Raw genomic sequence first — 24,159 nt, 5'->3', positions numbered from 1 at the left:
ACAAACTAGGGGAAAGCACTGATTGATGGTGGCCTTCCCTGGTCTGCGGTAGCAGAACAAGAGGCTGCAGAGAAGATCTCAGCAGGGACAGATTCACAGCACTCCCCCAGTCCACAGAGTCACCAAGATATGGCAGCCATGCCCACCGCTTTCCATGCGGCTCTTCATTGCTCTGGGAAGAAGCCCAGGGTGCTATGAAAAAACACTCTTCCTGCATGGTAACTGGCAATTTTCTCTGCAAAAATTACAAGGTGGAGCAGCCCCTACGACCCGAAAAAAAACAGGGCTGTTTCCTCTTCCGTCTCGACGGGGTTTTATTTTTAGCTCAGTCTGCAGCGTATGCAGGAGGGCAGAGCTTTCATGCCTGCAGCCCACAAAACAAAAACCATCCCCAGCCTGGTGCAGGAGAAAGGGGACAGGGTGGGGAGGACCCAACGATGTCAGATAAAAATCAGACTGATCAAAGGGTTCTGCAGAGACATCAGGAAGGAGGGTCTCCATCAGGCGGCTCAAGAGAAGAGTTTGCAGCAATTAGGGATTTCGGGCCTCTGTGAAAGGACCGTAATTGTCAAACAGCATTGAGCACCTCCCCAGTGTCATGTAAACGGACCGTCAGGTTGGGCACCCACAGCCACTGCCCACCCTCCCGCACAGCGCTCCCACGGGCTTGTGGGAACGGAGCTCCGGGACACACAGATCCATAGGTCGTCTCTTGTTTTCCCCTTCCAAACCCCTGCGCTGACTGGCACCAGTTTCGGTGCCGGTTGATGGCCCTGTTCAAAACTCGCACCCAGAGCGGCTGGTACTTGGAGGTTGCCCGACTTAGGTCTCTCATCTGCTGGGGCTGCTTAATACGCTTCCATCAAGCGACGCTGTCCATGCAGTTACAGAGAAGGGGTAGCCCCCAGCTACATTCTTAGCAGACAGCGGGCCACTTTCCTTGATTTAAGCGGCGGGCTAGCAGGGCAGGAATCACAGACGACCTTCCAGGTCAGAGCCGCGGAACCGGGGACAAAGAGATCATGTTCCAGTGCTATTGAGGGGGTGGGATCCCTACTAACCCATGGGAGGAGGGGGGAAGAGGGCCCCCTGTTAAGCGAAGAAGGGATTTCAGTGAAAGGCAGGCTCCCGCAACTCCCTTTTTCCACCCAGTCATGTTAAATGAAGGGGCGGAGGGGAATATCTTCGCTTCCGCCACAAAATTAGCTCAGCTCAACCTGTTTGTGTCTTATAATCCCTGCTTTTTCTTCCCCTGTTGCCACAGCAACTCACGCAGGGCAAACACCAATCCCGCTCAGGATTCCCCTGCTGCTGAGCTCAGCAGATCAGAGCAGGTGGAAGACGGTGGCGCAGAGCCAGAACCAAATTAGTACTGCTTGGTGTGGAAGGGGATCAAGTAATTCCCCAGTCCAAGCAATTCTCCCTCCACCCCTTGCTGCAATTGATTCCCCTAGGGAGTGTGACTCCCCTCCCTCCCTCCTCTCGGTCACACCCCCGGCTCCGCAGTTCCCCATGCTGGCTGAGCCAGTGCTGCAAGCATCCGGTTGAGCGTCCATGGAAAGAGATCCCGCTTGCCCTTCGGGTTCTGGTTTGCCGGCACGGATTCCGTACGGATCCTCCCCAGCAGGGAGAGTCGCCATCCCTACCTTAGGTCTCGCCCCGTGACACCTTGGCAAGGGATTACACGAGACCTTGCTTCACAGGCTGTCTCCACAGGCCTGACCCTGCCATGTGCTGCGCAGCCTGCCCTCATGAGGAGGTTAGCGGGAGAGGCGGGCCCTGAAAGCTACTGGAAAGCAGCGACAGCGATGCAAATCCATCACCCCAGCGGTCCCAGCACTGAGACCACAGCCAGTCATCCTGACCAAGACTCTCTCATTGTTTCCTTGTGCTCCCCTGTCTGTCTCTGGCCTTAGATTGTAAGCTCCTCGGGGTAGGCACTGTCCTTTGGCTCCGTTTGCACAGTGCCAAGGAGCTCTGTGACTGGGGCCCGTAGGTGCTACGGTAACTCAAAGCAGCAGCAGGATTCCGCTCGGGGGCCGCGGGACGGCCACTGCTGAATGCGGGCGCTGCAATTCCTGCGCGTGGTCTGTGGCTCAGCCGAAGCACTTTGCGGATTGATAGGATGGAAGACTCACGCAGGCACAGAGTCCTACGAGCAAGGCGAGAACAAGCGTCCGTTTTCAGCCCTTCGGACAGAGCCAGCGCTGCGAGGCCAAGGGCTGTTTGTAAAGCCGCTCGAGCACAAGACTTCAAGAGCGTTCGGAGCAGTTCCACCACACCATTATTAAAGGCTGCTTCGTGGTTTAAAGTGGACGAGCCGAGGGAGCAAGGCTGGCCGGCCCTGCAGGAATGCAAGCTTAAGAACATAAGAACGGCCAGACTGGGTCAGACCAAAGGTCCATCTAGCCCAGTCTCCTGTCTTCCGACAGTCGCCAGTGCCAGGTGCCCCAGAGGGCATAAACAGAAGAGGGAATCACCAAGCAATCCATCCCGTCGCCCATTCCCAGCTTCTGGCAAACAGAGGCGAGGGACACCGTCCCTGCCCATCCTGGCTAATAGCCGCTGATGGACCTATCCCCCATGGACTCATCTAATTCTTTTTAGCTTCAAAACTTCTGCTGCTACTACACTGAATTGTTTACCACAGAAGGATGCTGGTGTCCAAAAGATCAAAATGCCGGAGCACTCAGGCAGGTCGGGATGGGGGCAGAAGGGACACAGGTTGGACGAGTGGCTGTAACCTCCCCCCTTCTGGAAGAACAGCACTGGCTTCCGAAAGAGAAAGGTATCACTGGAAATGGAGTCTGTACCTCTTTATGTGCTAACAAGCACAGAGAGTTTTACAGGCATCCCCTGGGTCAAGTATATGGACAGCAACTCCCCCAAGGGTGGCATGTGAGGTCTCTGCCAAGAGCCAGTTGTCATAGCCATTGCCAAGGGTGTATACAAATAATATTCCAAAAGTAGTAATTTACTGCAAGCTATGTTCTTGGAGCCTTGGTGTTAAAGGCTGGTCACTAGGTAGGGGAGGGTTCAGGCAGGGGAGAGTAGACAATTCTCTCTCTCTGGCTAGTCTTTGTCTCTCTCACAATGTAAGTCTATTTTCATATTAAGCCACCAGCTAATCTAAATTGCTAAATCCATAAGAGACAGCAGAATCTAGAGGAAGGAACACAGCAGGACAGTGTCTGGTTTATGAAGGAAGATCAAAGGACTGGTTTGATATATCTGGGATTGCACAGAGACCCACAGAATCCTTCCCCGAAGAGACAAGCTGACAGCATAGCTTGTGTCATGGAAAAGGGATCACAGCCTGCCTGCCTGCCTGGAAAACACTCGTGAGCAATACTTCATGAGACAGGAGAGTACCTTGTTAAGTACGTCTAGGCTTTAGAATGCATGTTACGGTTTTAGTTTATCGGAAAACATTTGTTTCCTATCCTTCTACTTGAGATCATTTGAATCTCTAGACTCTCTTAAATAAACTTTTATGTGTTGTCGCTATAACCTAAGTGCTGCGAGCTCTCTCACGCTCAGGGCAGGTGGTAGCAAGGTGCCTCCCACTGCTGGGTACCTCCCGGAAGCGTCACATTTAATACCATTAACACACCTTCATCCATCTAGGCCTAATCTGCAAGGTGCCAAGCACTTTCTATTCCCATTGATTTAACGACTGATCCCAGCAATTGCCTCCGGTTTTAAAACAGTTCTACTTCCAAGCACCGTCCAAGTGAGGGCTGCTCCTGGGAAGATCGCAAATCAGCACACAAACTGCTTCAGAGAAAACCTGAGGGCTGGGTCCCGAGTGGCGCTGGACTTTGAGCTACCATGTCATCTCAAAGCAACGCAAGGTAGCTCCTGCAAGTGTCCAGCATGCGGTCTTCTGAGTAAGGACTTTTTGGAAGTAGTGAGAACTTCGGTCTACAGTGCTTACCTGGCCCCCATATCTGAGCCCCTCACAATCTCTAACGTTTATCCTCAACACCCTGCTAGGAAGGAATCTGCAAAGATCCCCCTTTTACAGGTGTGAAACCAAGGCACAGAGAGATCTCACAGGACAGCTGTGGAGGAGCAGAAATTGAACCCAGGTCTCTCTCAGCCCAGCTAGTGCTCTCACCACAAGACTCTCTGTCCTCCTAGCTGGAGTTGGATTCCGTTGAGGCGGGACATTGACATCTGTTGAACTCCCTAGTCCTTGCTTCGACTCCCGCTCCCCTCAGACATCACACTCTCTGCAACTTGCTGCTGAAGGGAAGGCACAAAACATGGCATAAAAACCAGTCTGGCCATCTGTAATGAATATATGCAGAGGGCTGTTTAAACATAGCCAAAAAGAGCATGAAATGACAGGCTTGTCTTTACCGGCAACCTCCCTCATTGCCGGAACTCGGCACTTTTTAACCTACATATCTAAAGTGCTTTAAAAAGGTGAGTCTGCCTACCTCCCCCGTTTTGTTTTTTTTAAAACCTCCTCCCTATAATTGAGGGACAGATCTTTAAGTGATTAGTTCAAGGTCACGTGGCAAGTCAGTAGCAGAGCTGGGACTCGACTTCGCTCCCCGACGCCAAGTCCTGCTCTACGGCTACTAGCCAACAATGGCCCCTATCCCCCAGCATTCCCACTCACCCCCAACTACCCATCCCATCATTAGTGATTGAACTGGTAGCACATTCAGTTCCATACGCCACAGGAAATCCTCTTCGGTGACATTTAAGGCTCTCGATCAGTCTTCTCCAGTGTACCTTTGGGAACTTCTAATTCCCCACTCATAGGTTTGAGATGCAAGCTCAGTCATTGCAAGACTTCTGTATACTCCCGGAAATTGACGGATTCAAGGTTACCAAGCTTTCGCCATCCCTCCCACACACACACACACCTCGGAGTCTTAGATGTAGCTATTTCTGGTTTCCAGGCTGGCCTTTAAATGGCTTGCTTCCCGTGCCTTACCCACTTCAAAAGGTTTCCTTTTTTATGAGCATTCATGTGCCCAGGGGAGACAGTGCACGAAAACACGCAGCAAAAGACTAGCGGACCCAAATACTAGAGCCTTTGTGCCCCTGCCCTAGCAGGCAAGTTCGCCCCGCTCAGGGCTAATGCTCCATGTAGACACATTCACCTGGAGAGGTTTAGAAAGAATTAATTAGGGTTAGCGTGGAAGCAGCAGCGATTTCCAGATCCTGGGTCTTCCTGACTCAAGCAAATGGACAAGCCACAGTCAAAGTTTAAAGGACAGGAATGATGGAAAAGACAAACACTGGGAAAGGGGAAATGAGTGGGATGCAAGAGGGGTAAATGCCGTTTAATACTTGTGTTTCCCTTCACACATTTTTAAACTCGCCATTGAACCAGGAGGACCAGGGGGCCCAGGGAAGGGAATACAGAGCCTTTGGCCCTAATAGCTTAAATCCACCCACGTTGGGGACCACCGATGGCTCTCGGTGACTAGCAAGAGGCAATTTGGTGGGAGTTTGTTCTGTTCCTAGTAAGAAGACAGGGCATCATGCACATAAAGATGCTGTTGAAACCTGCACCCTCGCTGGCAGCCTGAGGAGAGAGGTGGAGAAACACTGAATGGGCTGTGGAGAACAAGTTGCCATGTTACTTGGCCAAACTGGCACCCCAAAAATGTAAAAGAGGAGAACAAATTGCCCCTGGCCAAGCTTTTCTTCTCCTTCAGGGCTGCCAACGTGGCACTTCTTGAAGCTACGAGTGCAGGTGCCTGGGTCCTGTAGAGGTGTTATTTCTGTGCTACAAGTATGAACCCCTAGATATGGATGTCCCTTGACAGACCATTGATCTGTTAGGGAAAGGAGGGACTATAGGGTCTCTCAACCTGGCCTCATTCACTAGAACTCCCTTTGCTCTTGCAGAAACCAGACCCCACATGAAGGTTCACCAGACCACCTACCTTTTGTGAGCCATGTTGAATAGCCGTGATGAACACGGGATCCACCAGTGGCTTGGGTCTCTTTGCCGACTCCTCGATGATGCCCTGCCATTGCCTTGGCAGACCAGTGAACTTCTGCTCTTGTTGGTCATACCCAGTGTGGACCCGGTGCTCAAAGTTTGAGGGAGCAGAGATCTCAACGCGTTTCTTCTTCTTGCTGAACATGGTGAGGTTGGCTAAAAGACCTGAGACGGGAATGAAAAATAAATGTCAAGGAGGAAGGGGAGCACTTACCACCATGGAACTGCCCAAGAATCACGGGAGGCTACAAAAATCAAGCTCCTTCACATAACAGAAGGTGACCGTATGGTAGAACACTCAGATCACCCATCAGGGACCACATGGCAAGCTAAATACAATCAGACAGGATTTAGAATTCTGTCACCGCATAGCACCTCGATACCTTTTCACCAACTCCCTTTCCAGACAGGGATGCTCTTCTACAACAGACAAGAGATGGTGATTTGCACGTCTCTCACGTCCTCCGCCAGAACCATCACAAAGCATTTGAGTATCAAGCCTCAAGAGGCTATTAAATACTATCCCCAGAGAGGCACACTGAGGCACCCAGAGACCTGAACTGACGTGCCCAAGTTTACACAGAGGTCAGTGGCAGACCTGGGACAACAACCCAGATCTCCTGACTCCCACTGCCCCTATTATGTATGGACAGACTAGAAAGGGCGGGGGGGGGGAGTTAATATAGCCTAAACTGATTTTTAGTGCTTGGGAAAGGAGTTTGATTGACAGTTCTAAGTTCTTATAACTTAGCCACCAATCAGGTAGAGAACTGATTTAGGTCAGTGCCCCACCATACTCTTGTGAGGTAGAAGGTTGGCTCAGTCAATTCTTGGCCTCTTTGCGGAGATGGCCAACAAGAGGTGGTCAATTTGCACCAGCTCTGGGGGAGGTCTGAGATGGAGCTGCATGTCCACTACGAACTGGGCTGAGACTCGCCAACTCACTGCACACAGGTCCAAGTGTTCTCAGATAGGAAACAACTTTTAGTCACTACAGTCATGGGCTGGATTTGAATTGGTAACTCAGAAGCAACAGGTTCTCGCTCACTACCAATGCCTGGAGCTAGTCCCGCATTCATTTAAAAAGACCGAGTGGTGGAGTGTTAGTCAGTCTCCAATTTTGCTGCTGTGTTTGCAACAATCTAGCTACGGAACTACCCCACTGCCACGTCTGCCAGAACAGATGCATAGAAATACATTTCCAGAGGTTATTTAGCTATTTTGCGTGCCCACCTTGAGATACTGTCTAAATTTGAGGGGGCAGGGACTAAGTGCTTCTGACAAAAAACAGGCTCCTTTAAAGGAGTCCCCCAACTTGAGCAGTCAAAAATCAGTCACTTTTGAAAGCATAAGGCATAAATGTTTCCTTAGATTGTAAGCTCTTTGGGGCAAGAACTGGCTGTGTTGTGTTTGTACAGAGCCGAGCACAAGAGAGCAAACAAAACAACCCTCGACAGGGGAGAGGAGTAAGTTTCCATGCACAGAGCTCCCCCTGCTAGATAGATCTATAAATCTGGTTTGCACAAGTGTTAGAGACAATTATGGGATTGGTCCTCATGCTCCTTCCGAGGCTTGGAGGAAATATCTAATTGGGCTCCACCCCAGTGATGAGCTGGCAAAAGCTGAAGAACCGGTTCCTTCTGTTGCTCCGGACCTTCGGCGGCTCTGAAGGACCCGCCACCAAAGTACTGCCGAAGACCCGGAGCGCCGCCGGGTGAGTAAAAATTAAAAAGGGATTCTCTCCACAGCTGAAAGCTCAGGCGGGCCCGACAGGCCGGAGTTTGCCCACCTCTTTAACAACTGGTTCTAAACCGGCTTCAAAATTTAACAACCGGTTCGTGCGAACTGGCTCCAGCTCACCACTGCTCCACCCCGTGTAATAAGTCAGAATAAGTGGGACAAACCAGCTAAAATTCACCCACATGGCTCATGGCCTTAGAGACAGTCTCATCGCCCTCCCCTATACGCCCTCCCCCACACCCTTACCCAAAAAGTTCAATGTCTCAGTGCTCACGTGGACACCAGAAACAAACAGCCAGGACTTCATCCCCATCCATAGCACTCGGTCAGCCAGCTAGAAGAAATGGAGAAGAGCCGCACCTACTAAGCCAACGCAGCCATGCTGTGCAGATGGCATGTATGTTCATGACAGATGGGCCAGCATGGCCCGAGCATGCTCTTGCTTCATGAACGAGACACATCTCAGCAGCCTGAAGGGTTCTGCTCTGACAGAGATGCCTTCTGCATGCACAAGACAGATGATGATGATGATAATGAATGGGAAGTGCCCAGGAGAAATCCAACCCTTCTGTGCTATGTCTGTCCTGCCAAAGCTCTGAAGGAGACGTTTACGAGACAGAGCAGTGCACACTGGCAACATGGAGCTTTTCAGGGCTCCTGGCCACTCACGTGTACCCCTGTACCAGCTCATACTGAAGGAACAGTGTGAAATCTCTCACCTTGATCCTAACCTGGCTACCTCTTCCACCTTTGGGTTCGCTCATGTGCCATTCCTGGTCAGAACAATATTCCTGTCCACGTGTCTTTCCATCTTCAAACCCTCTCACTTTCCGATGGCCTTTCCCCAGATGACCTCATCTCTACAGCCACCTGCTTCTCTTTCTTGTCCCGGGTGTCCAGTTTAAAAATCTGGTTTTCCAAAGCTTTATGCCAAGCATGTTTTGCATCATCTTCGTTAGTTTCACCTCAAACTCTCTCACTTCCTTCCTATGTCAGCTTAATTTGGAGGCAGATCCTGGAAACCCCCCTCACGTGTCCTCAACGTGGCTACGTTTTTACAGGCTCACTCTTTCCGGGGAGGGAACATATCTATTTCTGTTAAGTACCACACACACACACTTCTGGCACTAATAAGAACAGCTGTGCAGACGTTTAAAGGTCACCTCGTTGTACAGTGACACACTGAATCTCCACCTCAATTGTTCTGCTTTGCTAACATGTCACAGCTCATTCCTTCCTCATGGGTTGGTTGGTTTGTTTAACCAGTTCTCCACCTAAGGCTCATCACAGCTGAAGACAATTTCCCTTCCTGTTTCCTCCAAGCTGCCCAGTACCAGCTGTCCCGAGAGACCACGCCAAACCAGTTTTGATTCAGGAGTGGTTCTAAACAAGTCGGAAGTCTCTGGGAGGCAAATGAGCACAGACACCGTATAGGACAAGGGAGGAGCCAATAACTTGTTTTGTCTGATACACTGAACAAACAGCACACAAGTCACGGGCAGCAATGATCATTCTCCCCTGCCACCCACAGGGGAGAGAGACGTCACCTAACCCAGGAGAGGACGGATGGTTTTTGGGTTACTATGGGGCTGGGACAGCCCCTTTGCTCTTCACATGTCCATAACGTCCAGCTCTGTTGAGCCTCTAGATGCTACTGCAACACACAGACACCATCTCCTAGGTTTAAATTCTACTCCTGCTTCTTACCATGGGATCTTCCAGGTGGTCTAAATCAGGGGTTCTCAACCTTTCCAGACTGGACCCCTTCAGGAGTCGGGTTTGTCTAGCATACCCCAACTTTCACCTCACTTAAAGACGACTTGCTTACAAAATCAGACATAATACAGAAGTGTCACAGACACACTGTTACTGACAAATGGCCGACTCTCTCATTTTTACCACGTAATTATAACAGATTGGAATATAAATATTGTACTGACATTTCAGTGGATAGTATATAGAGCTGAACAAACAAGTCATTGTCTGTATGAAATTTTAGTGTGTACTGTCTTCACTAATGCTTTTTACGTAGCCCGTAGTAAAGCCAGGCAAATATCTAGATGCGTTGATGAACCCCCCAGAAGACCTCTGTGTACCCCCAGGGGTACGTGTACCCCCAGTTGAGAACCACTGATGTAAATAAAGGCCTTGTGCCCTTTTTATGCTTATTTATGAGGTACAAAGGCAGCCTGATGGCTCGTTTTTATATCCCATCCATAATACCTATGTTGACCCCATCTCAATCTTCTGCATTTATCCTCACAACACCCCCCTTGAGGTAGGACAGTGCTATCATCAGAGGAGTAACTGAGGCAGAGAGAGACTTGGGGCTAGTCTGTTAGCTCGCAGCAAGCTGGGCTGTATATCTAGCCTGCCATGCATTAAGTGTTCACACAGACCCTGCTGCCGGGCACTAAGAGCTCTGTAATGTGCTTTGATCTACCCCGCCTTGGAATGGGAGCAGGTCTCCCTAGCTAACAGCCTCACCACTGGATTCCCAACACATTAGAAATCCAGGTCCCGTCTACCCAAAATGTCAACCCCTTCGCAGGCTAGCTTTAAAGAAGTCACTTCGCCTCTCATTTATTTGCTTACCCATCTGCAGAATAGGGATAATTCTCCTCTATGTGGGACATCTTAGGAAGCCAAAGTCTGTCTTGTTTGTAAGGAACTTTGAGACCCGCAAATGGAAAGTCCTAGAGATGGGCTGCCGTCTGAGGATTCAGAATTCTGATGTATGGTCACTCAGGTGGTGCACTGGACCAGCAATTACACCAAGACCTTTCTAATTACATCTGTCTCCAGTACCAGATGCCATTTGCCTTGCGACAGAAAGTCTCAAGCAGCCCTGAATCAACTGGGAAACAGAACCAAACCCAACAGTAAAAGAAAAAACAGCCAGGGCAATCCCAGAGATCCAGCTAGCACGCACTCTCTCTCACACACACAGAGCAACCTGAGCACCTAGAAAACTCGAGTCGGCGCTGATATGGCAGGATACAAAATCTGGCCCGTTTCACCTCATAATTTTCTGCTTAAAAATAAGCATTTTTAATTAATGGGAACCAGCTGCCATATGCAGCTCCACTGTCTAATGTAAAACTAATTGATGTTCCAAAGGGAAAAAGAAATCATTTATTTTTACATAATTAAGCTAGCTCCAGTGAATGGTCCTGAAGTGACAGCCCCAGAGAGTGGAGGCCTTTATCTAGAGAGCAGGTGCACCGCAAGAGACACAGCAAGCTTCCTCCACCCAACCCTGAACTGGAGGGACCTCTGCCAGGGGTGACTGGGGAGTTCAGGGTCACCCATCCAACTCAGGGCTCAGCTTCATCGCCAACTCTGGCATGGGAGGCTTTGCAAGGACCGTGCGTGTGATTGCTTTCTAGGGTTGGTTTGCAGCGAGTGTTGACCTTAACTCAGCTTCCGTCCACATGCAGATAACCCTTCACTCGCCCACGGTAGTGCTGTTAACTTGGGTTGGCTGGCCTGAAGCCGTATAAGCTACAGCTCGAGTGGGCACAGCCTGGCAGCTGCTACACAGCCACTCTGCAAGCTCCACTTGAGTGCTGTTAGTCCTCCAAGGCCTGCCCACTATCCTCCCACCATGGGCCCAGAAGGAACCCACCAGTTCTCCCACAGCATACTGCAGGAGAATTCATGGTCCTGCAGCGCTAGGAATCATGGGATGGATGTGCCCTCAGATATATTAGGGCTTGTTACCGGGTTCCCTTTGCAATTGTACCAACCCACTGCGAGATCTTGGGCCAGTCACTTCCCCGTTTCCACATGGGAAGCAGAATCCCAAGGCTGCCAGCTCTGGATGTGCACAGAGAAGACCAGTCGTGTTCTAGAGCCCTGAGATCTCAAAGGCACAGGATAAATATATTCCCAGTCAAAGTGATCCTATGTTTTCTTCCTTCATTTACTCTCCGCTTCCCATATTAAATAACTTGTACTTGTGTTGTTATTCTTCCAACAGAACACCTGGGTTTGGATCCCCGACCTGAAGGCATTTTGCCTTACTTGCTTGCCAGTTGTCCCTGATTTTGGATTAATATTTAAATTTAGAACTAGGAAGAAAATAATACCATTAAAATGAAGTTCTAGCAACTGCAAGGAGAAGAGCACACAGGCAAGCTGCTTTGGAACGTGAATCTAAATCTGGCAGTGACCTAACAGGCAATCTCTTGCTTGTAACTTCACAGAGCTGTCCTTCTCTCTCAGGCACTGCTTAGAGTAGAGATCAGAGAGCATGATCTCTCCTGCCCGTGGGAGAGAGTCTAGCCTTCAGCTTGCTGAGGACAGATAGCTGGGAAGAGAGCCCAGGAGCACGGAGATGCATGATCTCTAGTGGCTGGAACAAGAGAGACTGGAGTCAGCAATTGTGGGTTCTATTTCTTGCTCTGCCACTATGTGGCTTCAGGTAAACCACTGCCCCACTCTGCCTCGGTTTCCCTACTTGTAAAAAGGTGATAATCAGCCCCACTCACAAGAACATGGATGAAAGGTGCTAGAGAGAAAGGCAAAAGGATTCCTGGGACTTGGGCCATGAGGCACCTTATATTTAGAGTGAAACTAAATATCTCAAACATTTTAAAGTGCCAATGTTTAGAAGCTAATCAAGCAATTGAAGAATAATCCCTTTATGGCTTTAATCATTTCCCAAGAGGAACCAACTTTAGAATACAGACTCTTTCTCCCCGCCATCCCATTTGCCCCTTTTCTGGTTTCCAAGCAGCTACGTAAAAAGGACTAGAAGGAAGCAGGGCTATACCCCATTCCAGGGCAGCAGCAGGTTCACACCTTCCTTGTGCAAACTGCAGGGTCAGGACAGAGTTGCTCACCAGCACCAATTTCTAATCCCATCCATCTTGGAAGATGCACGTGCTGCCTCAGTGCAGGGGACTGGACTAGATGACCTACTGAGGTCCCTTCCCATCCTACAGGTCTATGATTTCTGTAAACGCTGAGCCCGATCCTGATCCCATTGAAACCTGTCCAAGTTTCCCCCCCCCCACTTGAGCAGAAACAGAATTGGGCTTTCCCTGTGCAGTTATCTGCTACACAGTAAATTAAGATAGAGGCCACTAACGGCAGCGCCTGGCAAATTACTTCTTGGGCACTCTAGACTATTGCCCAGCACCACAAATGATGTAGAACAATGAGGCTGGATTTTTCTCCCCAGGCTACCTCTCACGTCAGACTGCCTGAAGGCCTTTTGTCAATTTCCGGATAGCTAGGTACATTCTGATCAGACTAACATCAGCCCCAATCCAACATTCCAGAAGCCTGAAACCGACCCCCCTCTCGGAAGCCCTGTAAACCCAGCCCACAGTGCATCAACTAGGAGCAGAAGAGACCAATTCTACAGGTGGGGGGGGGAGGGAGGGGGTGTTTCGTCTCTGTGGTCTACTCAATCCTCAGTTTCTAACAAGGGCGGACAAGGGGATGTCATTAGCATCAAGCGTGGGTATTGTTCATGATATGGATACCTGCCCGATGGGAATCGGTCCGAGCCTCAGCAGCTCATTGGCCACCACCAGATAGCTCCCCACTGTTTCACTACTGACCTGGATTAGAACCAGTGGCCTAGAGATGAAAGGCTCTATGGGTATGTCTGCATGGCTCTGTGGACCCATATCTGTGGGACCTGGGCATGCGGACTTGGTATTTTTAAGCCCATACTCGAGCATCCACACTGCATTGTAAATCTAGGTTTATAACTGCTGGAGCCAGGTCTTACCACAGGGCTAACGGGTCCCTACTGAACCACACAGACCTTCCGCGGCTTGAGCTGCGTCCACGCTGCGAAGTGATAGGGTTTGGACCAGAGTCTCAGCAGGGCTTGTGTGTAGACCCCTTCCTCCCTGGATGGGGCCTGGGACCCGAGTGCTTGCTGACTCAAGTCAGACAGGTGTGTGTGTGTGTGTGTGTGTGTGTGTGTGTGTGTGTGTGTGTGTGTGTGTGTGTGTGTGTGTGTGTGTGTGTGTGTGTGTGTGTGTGTGTGTGTGTGTGTGTGTGTGTGTGTGGACAATATGGGGGTGGGGCTCAAACCCGAGTCTGAGCCCAGGTTTCCAATGCACTGTAGCACACCTGGGAAATTGAGTTTGATACCAACTGAAAATGCACATGTTCTGAAAGCGGAAGGGGAAGGATGCTAGCACCACATTGTTACAACCTGGCTCCGAGATGGGCAGACACTCTGTACCAGAGTTCACAAACGCATTATGCTTAAGCCGCCTTCTTCCCACAACTCTCCTCCTGACTGCTTAGAGAACAGAGAAGATCTCAGCCACATGTAGACAGGAGCAGGAATCCCTCTGTTACTAGCCATGGGAGTTCACCCAAGATCAAGCTGAAGTCTGGGAAAGCTGGTGTTCAGGACAGTCACTTCGCATTAAAGGGATGGAGAGGAGTCTCCCAATGTCACAAGAAAATGTGTCCCAAATTCAAAAAGCAGAAAAGGGTCTTCAGCACTGGATATTCAGAGTGCATCCTCCCTAGCTAATCTTTGGAAAACACAACCCGCTTCTCACTCCAGGCTGTGCCAGGCAGATGGTCTGCGGTATGCATGAACGATCAGACCGTGACACTGACATGGTCAGAAACAACAGCCTCCTGAGCCCAGATGGAGCATACAGAGTCTTCTCTGCCCTGTCCTGTTCGACCTTTCAGCCCTGGCAGAAGAGCAAGAGAAGGCTTAGACTCTGAGGATCTTTCCCAAAGGATATGCTGCATGTTGCTCCTTCAACATAGTCTGTCTTTTAATGCTTCTAAAAGAGAATCCACCAGAGCCCTGGCTGTCATCTCCCTGCACTCTAGAACTACCCACTAAAACACACGAAGACTTGACCCTCAAGAAACCTCTTCATCAAGTGGGAGTCAAGGAGAGCCACCAAAAATGAATCACAGAACTCGACACCACATTCAATATATGCCAAGTAACACGACTGCCGCGGGAACCAGCCACCCTGCGATGGCTCTGAAGCACTGCAACTCAGTCCGACCCACTACCTACCCCCCGGCCCCAAATGGCTACTGACGTACAGGGGTTCCCCTACAACAAGCCATTCCCTCCTGCAGGCTGTGGATGGTGGATGTTTCCACATCACTAGACCATTTGCTCAGTGCTCCTCACGCTGCACTTGGGTGGCGGGGCCCCTCTGCCTGGGACCCAGGGGAGAGCCGAAGAAGATCAGTGGGCTCTGCAGTAGCTATAGGCACTGCAGGAGCAATATAAAGAAAGGAGATATTCTTCGGGATTAAAACCAGAGCATGGTGTTGCTCCTTTGTGACAGGAACAACTTCAGGCAGCACTGCCTAATGTTTTCACAGCCCGAGTCCAAGCCTGCCAAGATCTGGTGACATTTCGACACCTGTCCTCCTTAAGGCTCCAACTGGCACACGGAGCAGCATCCAGCTATGCACGCCAAACTGTGTTCGTGGCTCTCTGGAATTGATAGTTGATGAGAAAAAGGCCAAACAGCTTTAAAGCTCGATGGTCATAAACATACCACAATTGCTAGGACAGCGAAACTCCCCTGGACCTTGCCACCACTGAGCAAATTAAACTTTTCTTACAAAAACAGGGGTATCAACCATGCGGAATCTCCCAGAGTAGAGATGCTTTAAGATATTAGACGTACTTCATGTCCTGTAAGTGTTATCTGGTTGCAAACCTGACAAGAAACGGTCAGCGAAAAAATTACAGCCCATGTTTTCAAACTTATGCTCCTTAAATAAATAAATAAAATTTAAATTTAGGTGCCTAAATAGAAGAACAGAAAAAGCTTTTTTATCCAGCATGTGGGGTGAATGGGGGGTGCCGGTAAGTGAAAAAATTAGGATTAACTAAGAGGAAGGGGACCCTGAGCATGCAGGATAGCAGCGGATCCTAATGGTTAAATGTTTAACCCGTTTAAACTATTACAATTGTACATTATTTACATCCCTAGCTACTGAGGGATCTTAATGTCCACAGCCTCCGGTGACAGCTCCATTCTTCCCCACAGAGAAACCCAAGAAGCAGCTCAGAGTTACGAACTTAACTAGTCAACCGCACACCTCATTTGGAACCAGAAGTACACAGGCAGCAGCAGAGACCAAAAAAACAAACAAGAAAAAAGCAGCAAATACAGTACAGTACTGTGCTAAACATAAACTATTAACACAAAGGGGAAACAGCATTTTTCTTCTGCATAGCAAAGTTTCAAAGCTGTAGAAGTCAATGTTAGTTGCAAACTTTAGAAAGAACCATCACGGTTTGTTCAGAGTTGCGAACGACCTCCCTTCCTGAGGTGTTCATAATTCTGAGGTTCTACTGTCTTGACCCATGGAGAAAGGCTGCTAAGGGCTGCGGACAGAAGCTTCACAGAATCTGGCTTATGGAACTCACCCCTTGAAGAGATGAGACCACTGGCTTCGCGGTACTCAGAAATCTCCTCCACTTTGAGTTGCCTTCCCTGCAAAGTTCTGCATACATTCATGCTACTCACGAACCCCCGCAAACTTTCTGCCCATCGTCCATGTGTACCTCTGCTGGCAGGGAAGGACCAGCCAGGGATACATAATTTCTGAGGGGCACTCATACTACATAGATATGGACAATAGTTAAGAAAAGTTCTACCACTGAAGCCTTTCTACTGCGGTAGTGCCTAGGAATCATGGCCCAGGACCCCATTGTGCTAGGTTAGACAAACAAACAGAGGAGCACAAGGAAACTATGAGACCGTATCAATCACAGCACACCAGTTTCCCCTCCTGCCAAGTTGTTCGTAGGCATGATGGCAAAGGAGGACATGGGGGTAAGCTCTGCAGATGTTTATGGGGCGCTTCTCCCCATGGGGACAACTGAAGCAAGAGCCCAAACCTCATATGAGCAATCATTAGACAAAATAGCCCCAATGGCTTCCTGGCTCGCATGAGGTATTGTCTGTAGGGTTAGCTCTCAAAGTTTTCCAAATCTCAGTCAATTGATAAGAGTAAGTATCTGTTTCAGTAATGTATATGCTATTCCACAGCTAGCTGACTGGATCAGGGATAGATCTGACTGATCTGCAAGTCTTTGCATGCTGTGGGGTCACGGAGATGCTGCTCAAAGGGAAAGCCCACATGGTAATGACCCAAACAACACCACAAAACGAGATTCCTCCCGAAGGGGGTTATGATATTTCTATGGTGCCTGTAGTGATAATTGGGCCTATAAATTTACCTTAAATTGTGAACTCAATGGGGAGCTTTTGGGGTTCTTAAACAGAACAGACTTTGGGGGAAGTTAACAGAGATGGACGGGCAGAGAGGCTACCGTAATGCTGGCTGACTGAAAGAAAAGAAAAGAGGAAGAAGAGAGCATCATATGGCTGCCACCCCCACCACCTCCTAGGACCATGGACCTTCCTCATCCTAATCCTGAGAGATGTCCCGACTAGACTGGGCCAGAGAGAGGGGGCCAGATGACAGCGCCGCCTCCACTGGGTCTGGCTAAATCCTGACCACCACCCGGGATGTAAGACTTTGTTACATCTCCCCCCCACCCCCTGCCCTAGTGTGTTCCTTTTCCTTCCTTGCTGTATTTCTTCTCTATCGTATCCCTATCCTTTTGCCCTCTGTCTAATATGTGGCTTAACAAAAACAGCTGTTCCCCAGTCCGATGCTGGCAGCAGCTTGCCAGGTCTCAGAATGGCTGATCAGACCATGTGCTGGGCCTATTTCTCCTCCAGCAGCGAGGTTACAAGTGAGAGTTAGAACCAGAGACAGAAGCTGCATTTTCTATCTTTGCTGTTCTTTTCTTTCCCCTGGTGGGTGATGGTCTTGTTTTGCCTTCTAGCAAACAGGAACAGACTAACAGCAACAACAGCTCCAGCCCATCTCAACTAAATGTCTTCCCTTTCCCCAAAAGGACAGTTATTACCAAGTGTAAAACCATCTAAGATACTGTCAAACGAGGGGCGGAAGTGTCTTTCTAAAAACATTTCCCTGAGTAGATAGAAAGAGACAAGGGATGTTGTTAAAATGAAAGCCTTATTTAGTACTTTACATTTCAAACGCTTTACCTGTTTTTCTTTCTTTTATTAAAGGTTCAAACGGATTTCTAATGGTGTGTTTTCCATGGTACTCAACAGGCAGAGGTCTTTGTATATCAAACCCTGAACCTTGTTTAAAACTGTTTAATGTTGGTCAGTTACAGGCCTTTGACTCTTCGGGCCCATATATTGCACCCAAAAGCAGCGATACTCAGACTGAGGCTCGGGAGCTGCAAGTGGTTCTTTGCAGCACATATTAAAACACCGATTCAATTAACAACCAACCAATTCAAGTTATTGGTTAATCAAGATGCTTTTACTATGTTATTAACCAATTATAGAATAGCTGGTCAGTCAATTTGCTGTGAGAATATTATACACACATGCACGGTATATATATGAGAGAGAGAGGGAGAAACAAAATGAAACAATCAGTTCACACTACTGTGGCTCTTTCTTGGCTCCTGGACCACTGAAGTCTGAGTATCACTGACCTGAAGTAACACAAACGGGCCTTTAATCGAAAAGGATTGCTAAGTGGCTTTGCAAGCTATATGCATACTGCAAAGCACCTGCCGTTGAGCAAGGAAGGTACATGACGCACTGCATGCAGAATGAAGAAGCGAAATCTTCTGAAATCACATGAGGGGTGCCTCCATGGGGTCTTTCATGTCCACTCCCAATGCCTGGGCATGATTTGTTCAAGAGAATTCCTCCCACCCGTCCAGCATGAAAGATTAATCCAAACGGGAACAGGTGCAGAGACTGATGACTAGGATGATCAGGGGAATGGGCAGCCTACTTTAGGAGAGGAGGCTGAAAGAGCTAGGCTTGTATAGCCTAGCAAAACGAAGGCTCGGAGTGGATCTGATGGCTCTCTATGAATACACTGGGGGCAGGTGCGGGAGGTAAACACCAGAAAGAGAGAAGAGCTATTGAAGCTAAAGGATGATGCTGGCACAAGAACAAATGGGGATCAACTAGTCAGGGATCAATGGAGGCTGGAGAAGGTGGTTTCTAGCCATCAGAGGAGGGAGGCTCTGGAATAACCTTGCAACAGTAGCAGTGGGGGCAAACCACCAAACTTGTTCTAAATTGGCACTTGATATGTTTATGAATGGGATGATCGCACAGAGTTGGCTGTGACAGCAAGGACTGGACTCATGGACGCAGGAGGTCCCCTTCCAGTCCTATGACCCTTTAACTCTCTTCCTGGACCCCAGTTTATCTGCCTCCAAAAGAATAAAGGGGCTGAGCTGACCCAGCTGGGGTCCGAACTGCGGTGCCAGGAAGTCCAGGGGTTCCAGCTGTGAGCTGTACAGCCTGATCCCATTCCTTTTTAGTGAAGTACAAAGCACTTGTACTTGGGTGTAGTTTTGTTGATCTTGGGCAGAAATTAAAGAGCCAATATTCCTCTTTATGTGGGGGGGAGACAGAGGTTTTAAAACAGAGCGTCAGATTTAAAGATAGTGTTTCCAGATCAGTGTTCTGAGTTGGGGGTTTTTAAACACAGACTCAGATCAGGAATTGGACACTGGATGGTCTGTTATTACCATTTCAGAAACTTCACTACGCAAAGTTCAAAGCAGACTCAAGAGGGTTTTACAGAGGGCTTAGAGCTGTGCTCTGGATTGGCATTACACAGGAAATCTGGCCATGGGGTGAACCCAAATGTATTTTTTCTTGTAGAAACAAAGCCAGGCAACAATGAACGTCTGTTTACATCATTAAGCATCTGTGTCCTCTTTAAAAAAATAAATAAATAAAAATCAAAGATACAGCTTTGGTCCTGCCCAGTTGCAGTTCAAAGTGCTGGCAAATCACTACAGAAACAAAGAAATTTTCCAGAAACTGGCACAGAGAAGATGAAGGGTTTGTCCATCCAAGATGATTCTGACAAGCACCATCCTCTCACTTACCCGTCCTTTTCCTTCCTTTGGACCAGACAAGTTATATCTAGAGGAAAGGAAATCCAACCAAATGAGCTAGAGTACACTCTGGAGCGAAGACGAAAGTGAGCACGAGAGAGAGAGATCTTCTTAGCCATTGATAATGTGACAGGGGATGGATATCAAACCTGTTTTCCAAGCTCTCATTTGTTCAAGTACCAACTGTGGCCCCAACCCTGCACAAGATAAAAATCACGATCCATGCATGCCTTGAGGAGTTAACAATCCAACAAACGGACAAAAAAGAAACTCTCAGTATAACAATGTGTTTCTCGTCTGAAAGGCGACTCTTCTAGCAGCTGGTAAATGCACAGCCCTTGTAATCCAATGTTCCCTTCACCAGCCACCTGGGTCAGACAAGAATATTTCTGGTCATTGACACAAACCCAAGCCTCAACGCATAGCTACTCCCTCTGCTCACCTACAACTTCACTATTCTAGACAGTGCTGGTGGCCTTATAGTCAGCTGCTCATCTTCAAGCTGATATGGGCCATCCAGTGAATGCATCACAGGGACACTTTAAAAAAAAAAGGAAGACAGAAACCACAGTCCCGGGTCAGAAGAACAACAGCGGAAAGCTAATAAACTAGAGAATGGGTGACAACCTGTCAGCTGGCTCATCCTAGCCAATTCCATAATACAAAAGTTATTAAATGCAACTGGTTGGCACAGTCATCTGGCTGGCTCCTCTGGTGTAGGTGAGCATATGTGGCAACCCCTTTACCAAGTTTCTCGACACATTGAGATGTAGGCACTTGTCAAAGCAATCTATTTCAATCCAAAAATCCTCAGATTCAATTGCGCACATTTCTAAGAGGCAAGTTAAGTCCGCAGTCTGAACAAACAAGCTAGCAAGAGTTTCCACTTTTGAACAAAAAGCTAACTCAAAAAACAGATGTGGGCCAAATTTTGTAATGGGGGGGAGGAGGGAAAAAGCAAGAGGAAATCTACACCTTCTTAGGAAAAATCCAGAGCCACATTCATCCCTGTTGTAACTCTTGACGCTGGTGAATTATCAGCTGAATGCTCTGAACCGGACAAAGAAAAACATCTGCAAATATCCTGGCCTCCTCAAAGCAGCAGTGGGTGGGCATAGCGGTCTTAGCTAGGCGACAGAGGTCAGGGGGGTTAACAGTGAACATAAAGCAGATTCTCAATCATGAGGCACCAGGAGTATGTATGGATCTGCCTCTGCAACACACAGAAACACGGTTAAACTTACTGGTCAGGCAGCAGAATTGAAGAAGGACTCGTGCTTCTTCTCCTTCTGACTTGATGAACTATTTAGGCCTCTATCATGCAAACTTTACTCCTGCAAGTAACGCCACTAACTCCAGAGGGAATACTGGGGAGGGGAGCGGACAAGACAAGGAGAAAAATGGTAAAGAAAGGCCACCTACAGCAGCAGCTGGGATCCCCAGTGGTCTTCCATTCAAGTACTAGTCAGGCCCAGGACTGGATCAGGTCCTTAAAGCTTTTAGAGTGAATTTAGTGGTGGTGAAAGATGCAAGATGGAGACTTCTGGAAACTGAGGCCACATCTACACTGTGGGTGCTCTAGTGTAGCCTCTTCCTACAGCAACAGAAGGGGTTTTTCAGTCGCAACCATTAATCCAGCTTTCCGAGCGGCGGTAGCTGGGTTGACCTAAGAATTCTTCCATTGACCTACACTGGGGGGTTAGGTCATCTTAACTATGGCGCTCAGGAGTGTGAATCTCTCACTGTTGTTATTATAGGTATCTAGCTGGATCTAAATTTTAAGCATAGACCAGGCTTAAGGATGGAATTTTCAAAGGCCCCTAGGGAGTTAGGCAGCTGAATCTGCAGTTGAAAAATCCCAGTCTAATATTATTATTATTTGTATTAGTGAAGCACCTAGGCATAGATTAGGAACTCGTTGTACTAGACACTGCACAGAAAGTCCTTCTAAGCCACACAACACATATAATCCAGGCAGCCGCACGGCAAACCTCCCCTCTGGCCAAGTGCCTCACCCATGACCTGGAAGGACAAATGGTGACACAGTATTTCCATCCCCATGACCCCAGTGCAGAGCCTGCCAAGAATGATGTTGGCACCTGTCCACAAGGATTAACACTGAATGCTGCCAGCTCACATAAACCATTGAACAACCAGGTTGTTCGGGTGACTACAGACCTGTTCTGGATTTGCAGGTCACCAGTTCAAAAAGTTCTTTACCCATTAGCAGTCCCCACAGCTAGCCAGACACGACAGAAATAGCAGCAATCCTTACGCTGCTTGTTGATCCCAACAATTCTAGAGAACCTATGTATTAATCTGATTAGGGGAGGCTTCGCAGCTGGATCTGAGCGGACGCACAGCGCCCCTGACTTAATAGTCCCTTGCACTTTATATCAAGGGGAGCAGTGTAAGACTGAAGCCTATCACTGGGTAAAATTCCCGGTGCCCTGACCAGGTGACAACTTTGGAAATCTGCAAATTGATGTAAGTGTGTCTAACTCGCCCGAAAACAAAATGGCAAAAATCTGAAAGCAAAGAAGATTTAATTTTTTTTTTAAAATGAGGAGTCCGGTGGCACCTTAAAGACTAACAAATTTACTTGGGCATAAGCTTTCGTGGGTAAAAAACCCACTTCTTCAGAGGTGGGCTCCTCGTTATTTTTGTGGATACAGACTAACACGGCTACCCCTCTGATACTTCAAACTTTAAGCCCTTCAAGGTTTTTAACATCAAAAAAAGTGCCCTCTACCCTTTTCTCTCTGTACCTTTGCAGAACACTTCATATCCTATAATAATCCTTCAGTTTATCGTGGTCGCATGAGGACTAGTTTTACGTTAGCGGAGCAGCTAATTGAGATAATCCCGACAGACCATCATCACACCAGCAGCGGTTTGGATGGCAAGATTTCTCCTCCTATGCAGCACCAAAGTGGGGTCCAACCCTGATGCAACATCTGGAGCCTGACAGCAGGGGGAAAAAAACCAGTTTGTCGATAAAAGCAGCCAACACAGCAGAAACACAAACTGCTAACACAGAGATCAAGAACATGGGAGCAGACTATTAAAACAAACAAAAGGAAGCCTGGCGGTTTGGGCCACTCCCTGTTTGTTTGGGGGTTTGTTTGTTTGTTTTAAGCAATTTGTTTCTCAAAGTGCTAAATGAGAGAACAAACGGAGACTGATGCCTCATGAAACAGCCACATTCTTCTTTCCCCCATCCAGATATTGGCTGGTCTGGAAAGGCCCATCAGATCCATAATTTCCATGGAATGGAGAAGCTCTACACAAAGCACGGGAGGGGGAAGAGAGCCCGATCTGTCTCTGAAGGCTGACAGAGCTCCCCCCAAAAAAACCCTCTTCATATTACAGCACCTACCAACAAAGTGTGTGCCATAGATACCTCTCCACTGACTTCACCCCAGCCGATCGGCTCTTGTTCCGCTAACTAATGCTGAAATATTTAAACAGACTTAAATTCTGTCACATCGCAAAGATGCGGTATGCCTGGCTGTACTTCGTCTCTCTCGTTTGTTTGGAGTTCCCCCATATCTCAGTCCCCGTTTATTTCCACTAACAAAAATCAGAATACATCTGGCCATCATAGATACAACCACTAGGATACCAGGCCTTAGAGATGTGTACTCAGAGCAAACTCCTTTGAAATATGAGGCAGCCAGAAAGGATCACAGAGCATTTACTTGTGCAATTTACAAGGCCCCCAAGCTACATTAGAAGAAACATGCAGGTGAAAGTAGATTACACAGAAAATCCCATCCTTGAAATCTAGCTAAAAGCTTTGGGTATTGCAGCAGAAGACCCAGTTACACAGGGAAAAGGCAAAGATGCATTCAAAAGAAACTTACAAGCCCATTCTTCCTGGGACTTCATCTCCACCCGGGGATTGCAGGAGACTGTGTGGCAGCCACAGGGAGCAACTTCAAACACATATGTTCCTTATTTATTACTTTTAGGCCCCTCCTCCTCAGTGTCTCATTGCACCTCCTTCCACAGAAGCCAGTTGGTTGGTTTGAAGCTTCCTCCCGCCTTCGAAGACGGAATTGCATTCCAGCGTCAACCAGCTGGCCTGCCCACTTGCTCCTCCCAGGCCAGGAGTCAGATCCCGCCCACACTATTCTTGAATTCCAGCACTTGGCCTTACCGACTTCCCACGGGGACCTGCTTCTGCTAGTGTCACTGGAAACTTTTCCAGTCCCACAACAAAAAGGTAAGGTACCAAGACCGAAAAAATCCACCATACAAAAACAGAGGCGTTCTATTGCATCTCAACTCCGTAAACCCCATACGGATACAATCCATTTCCCCCTTATCACTGAAATGCAGCCATCTCTTGGGTGGAACGTGGGAGCTGCTTCACAGCAAACAGCAGCTTACACAATAGCTTAGAAGAGGAAGCGAATAAGCCTGTAGCCTAATAAAGTTGCAAGGGATTTGTGAGTAAGTGGAATTACATACATTTGAATTCACACAGGAG

The 24,159-nt window shown here is 48.3% G+C and overlaps 1 protein-coding gene across 3 annotated transcripts in view; it reads right to left on the bottom strand.

Annotated features, from left to right (window-relative positions):
• Positions 1-24,159, bottom strand: part of PAK4 (p21 (RAC1) activated kinase 4) — an 89,594-nt gene that overhangs the window by 21,999 nt on the left and 43,436 nt on the right. For all 3 annotated transcript variants that reach the window (XR_013348659.1, XM_077840697.1, XM_077840698.1), the window contains exon 2: positions 5,913-6,136. Coding sequence is in view for 2 of the 3 variants with exons in the window: in XM_077840697.1 (XP_077696823.1) it covers positions 5,913-6,116 (204 nt within the window). In the remaining variant the exon portion in view is untranslated. The remainder of the gene's footprint in view (positions 1-5,912; positions 6,137-24,159) is intronic.

This window comes from Eretmochelys imbricata, chromosome 23 (genome assembly GCF_965152235.1).
Source record: "Eretmochelys imbricata isolate rEreImb1 chromosome 23, rEreImb1.hap1, whole genome shotgun sequence".
In the NCBI taxonomy this organism is placed as follows: Eukaryota; Metazoa; Chordata; order Testudines; family Cheloniidae; genus Eretmochelys; species Eretmochelys imbricata.
This window is presented reverse-complemented; position numbering and strand designations above follow the sequence as displayed.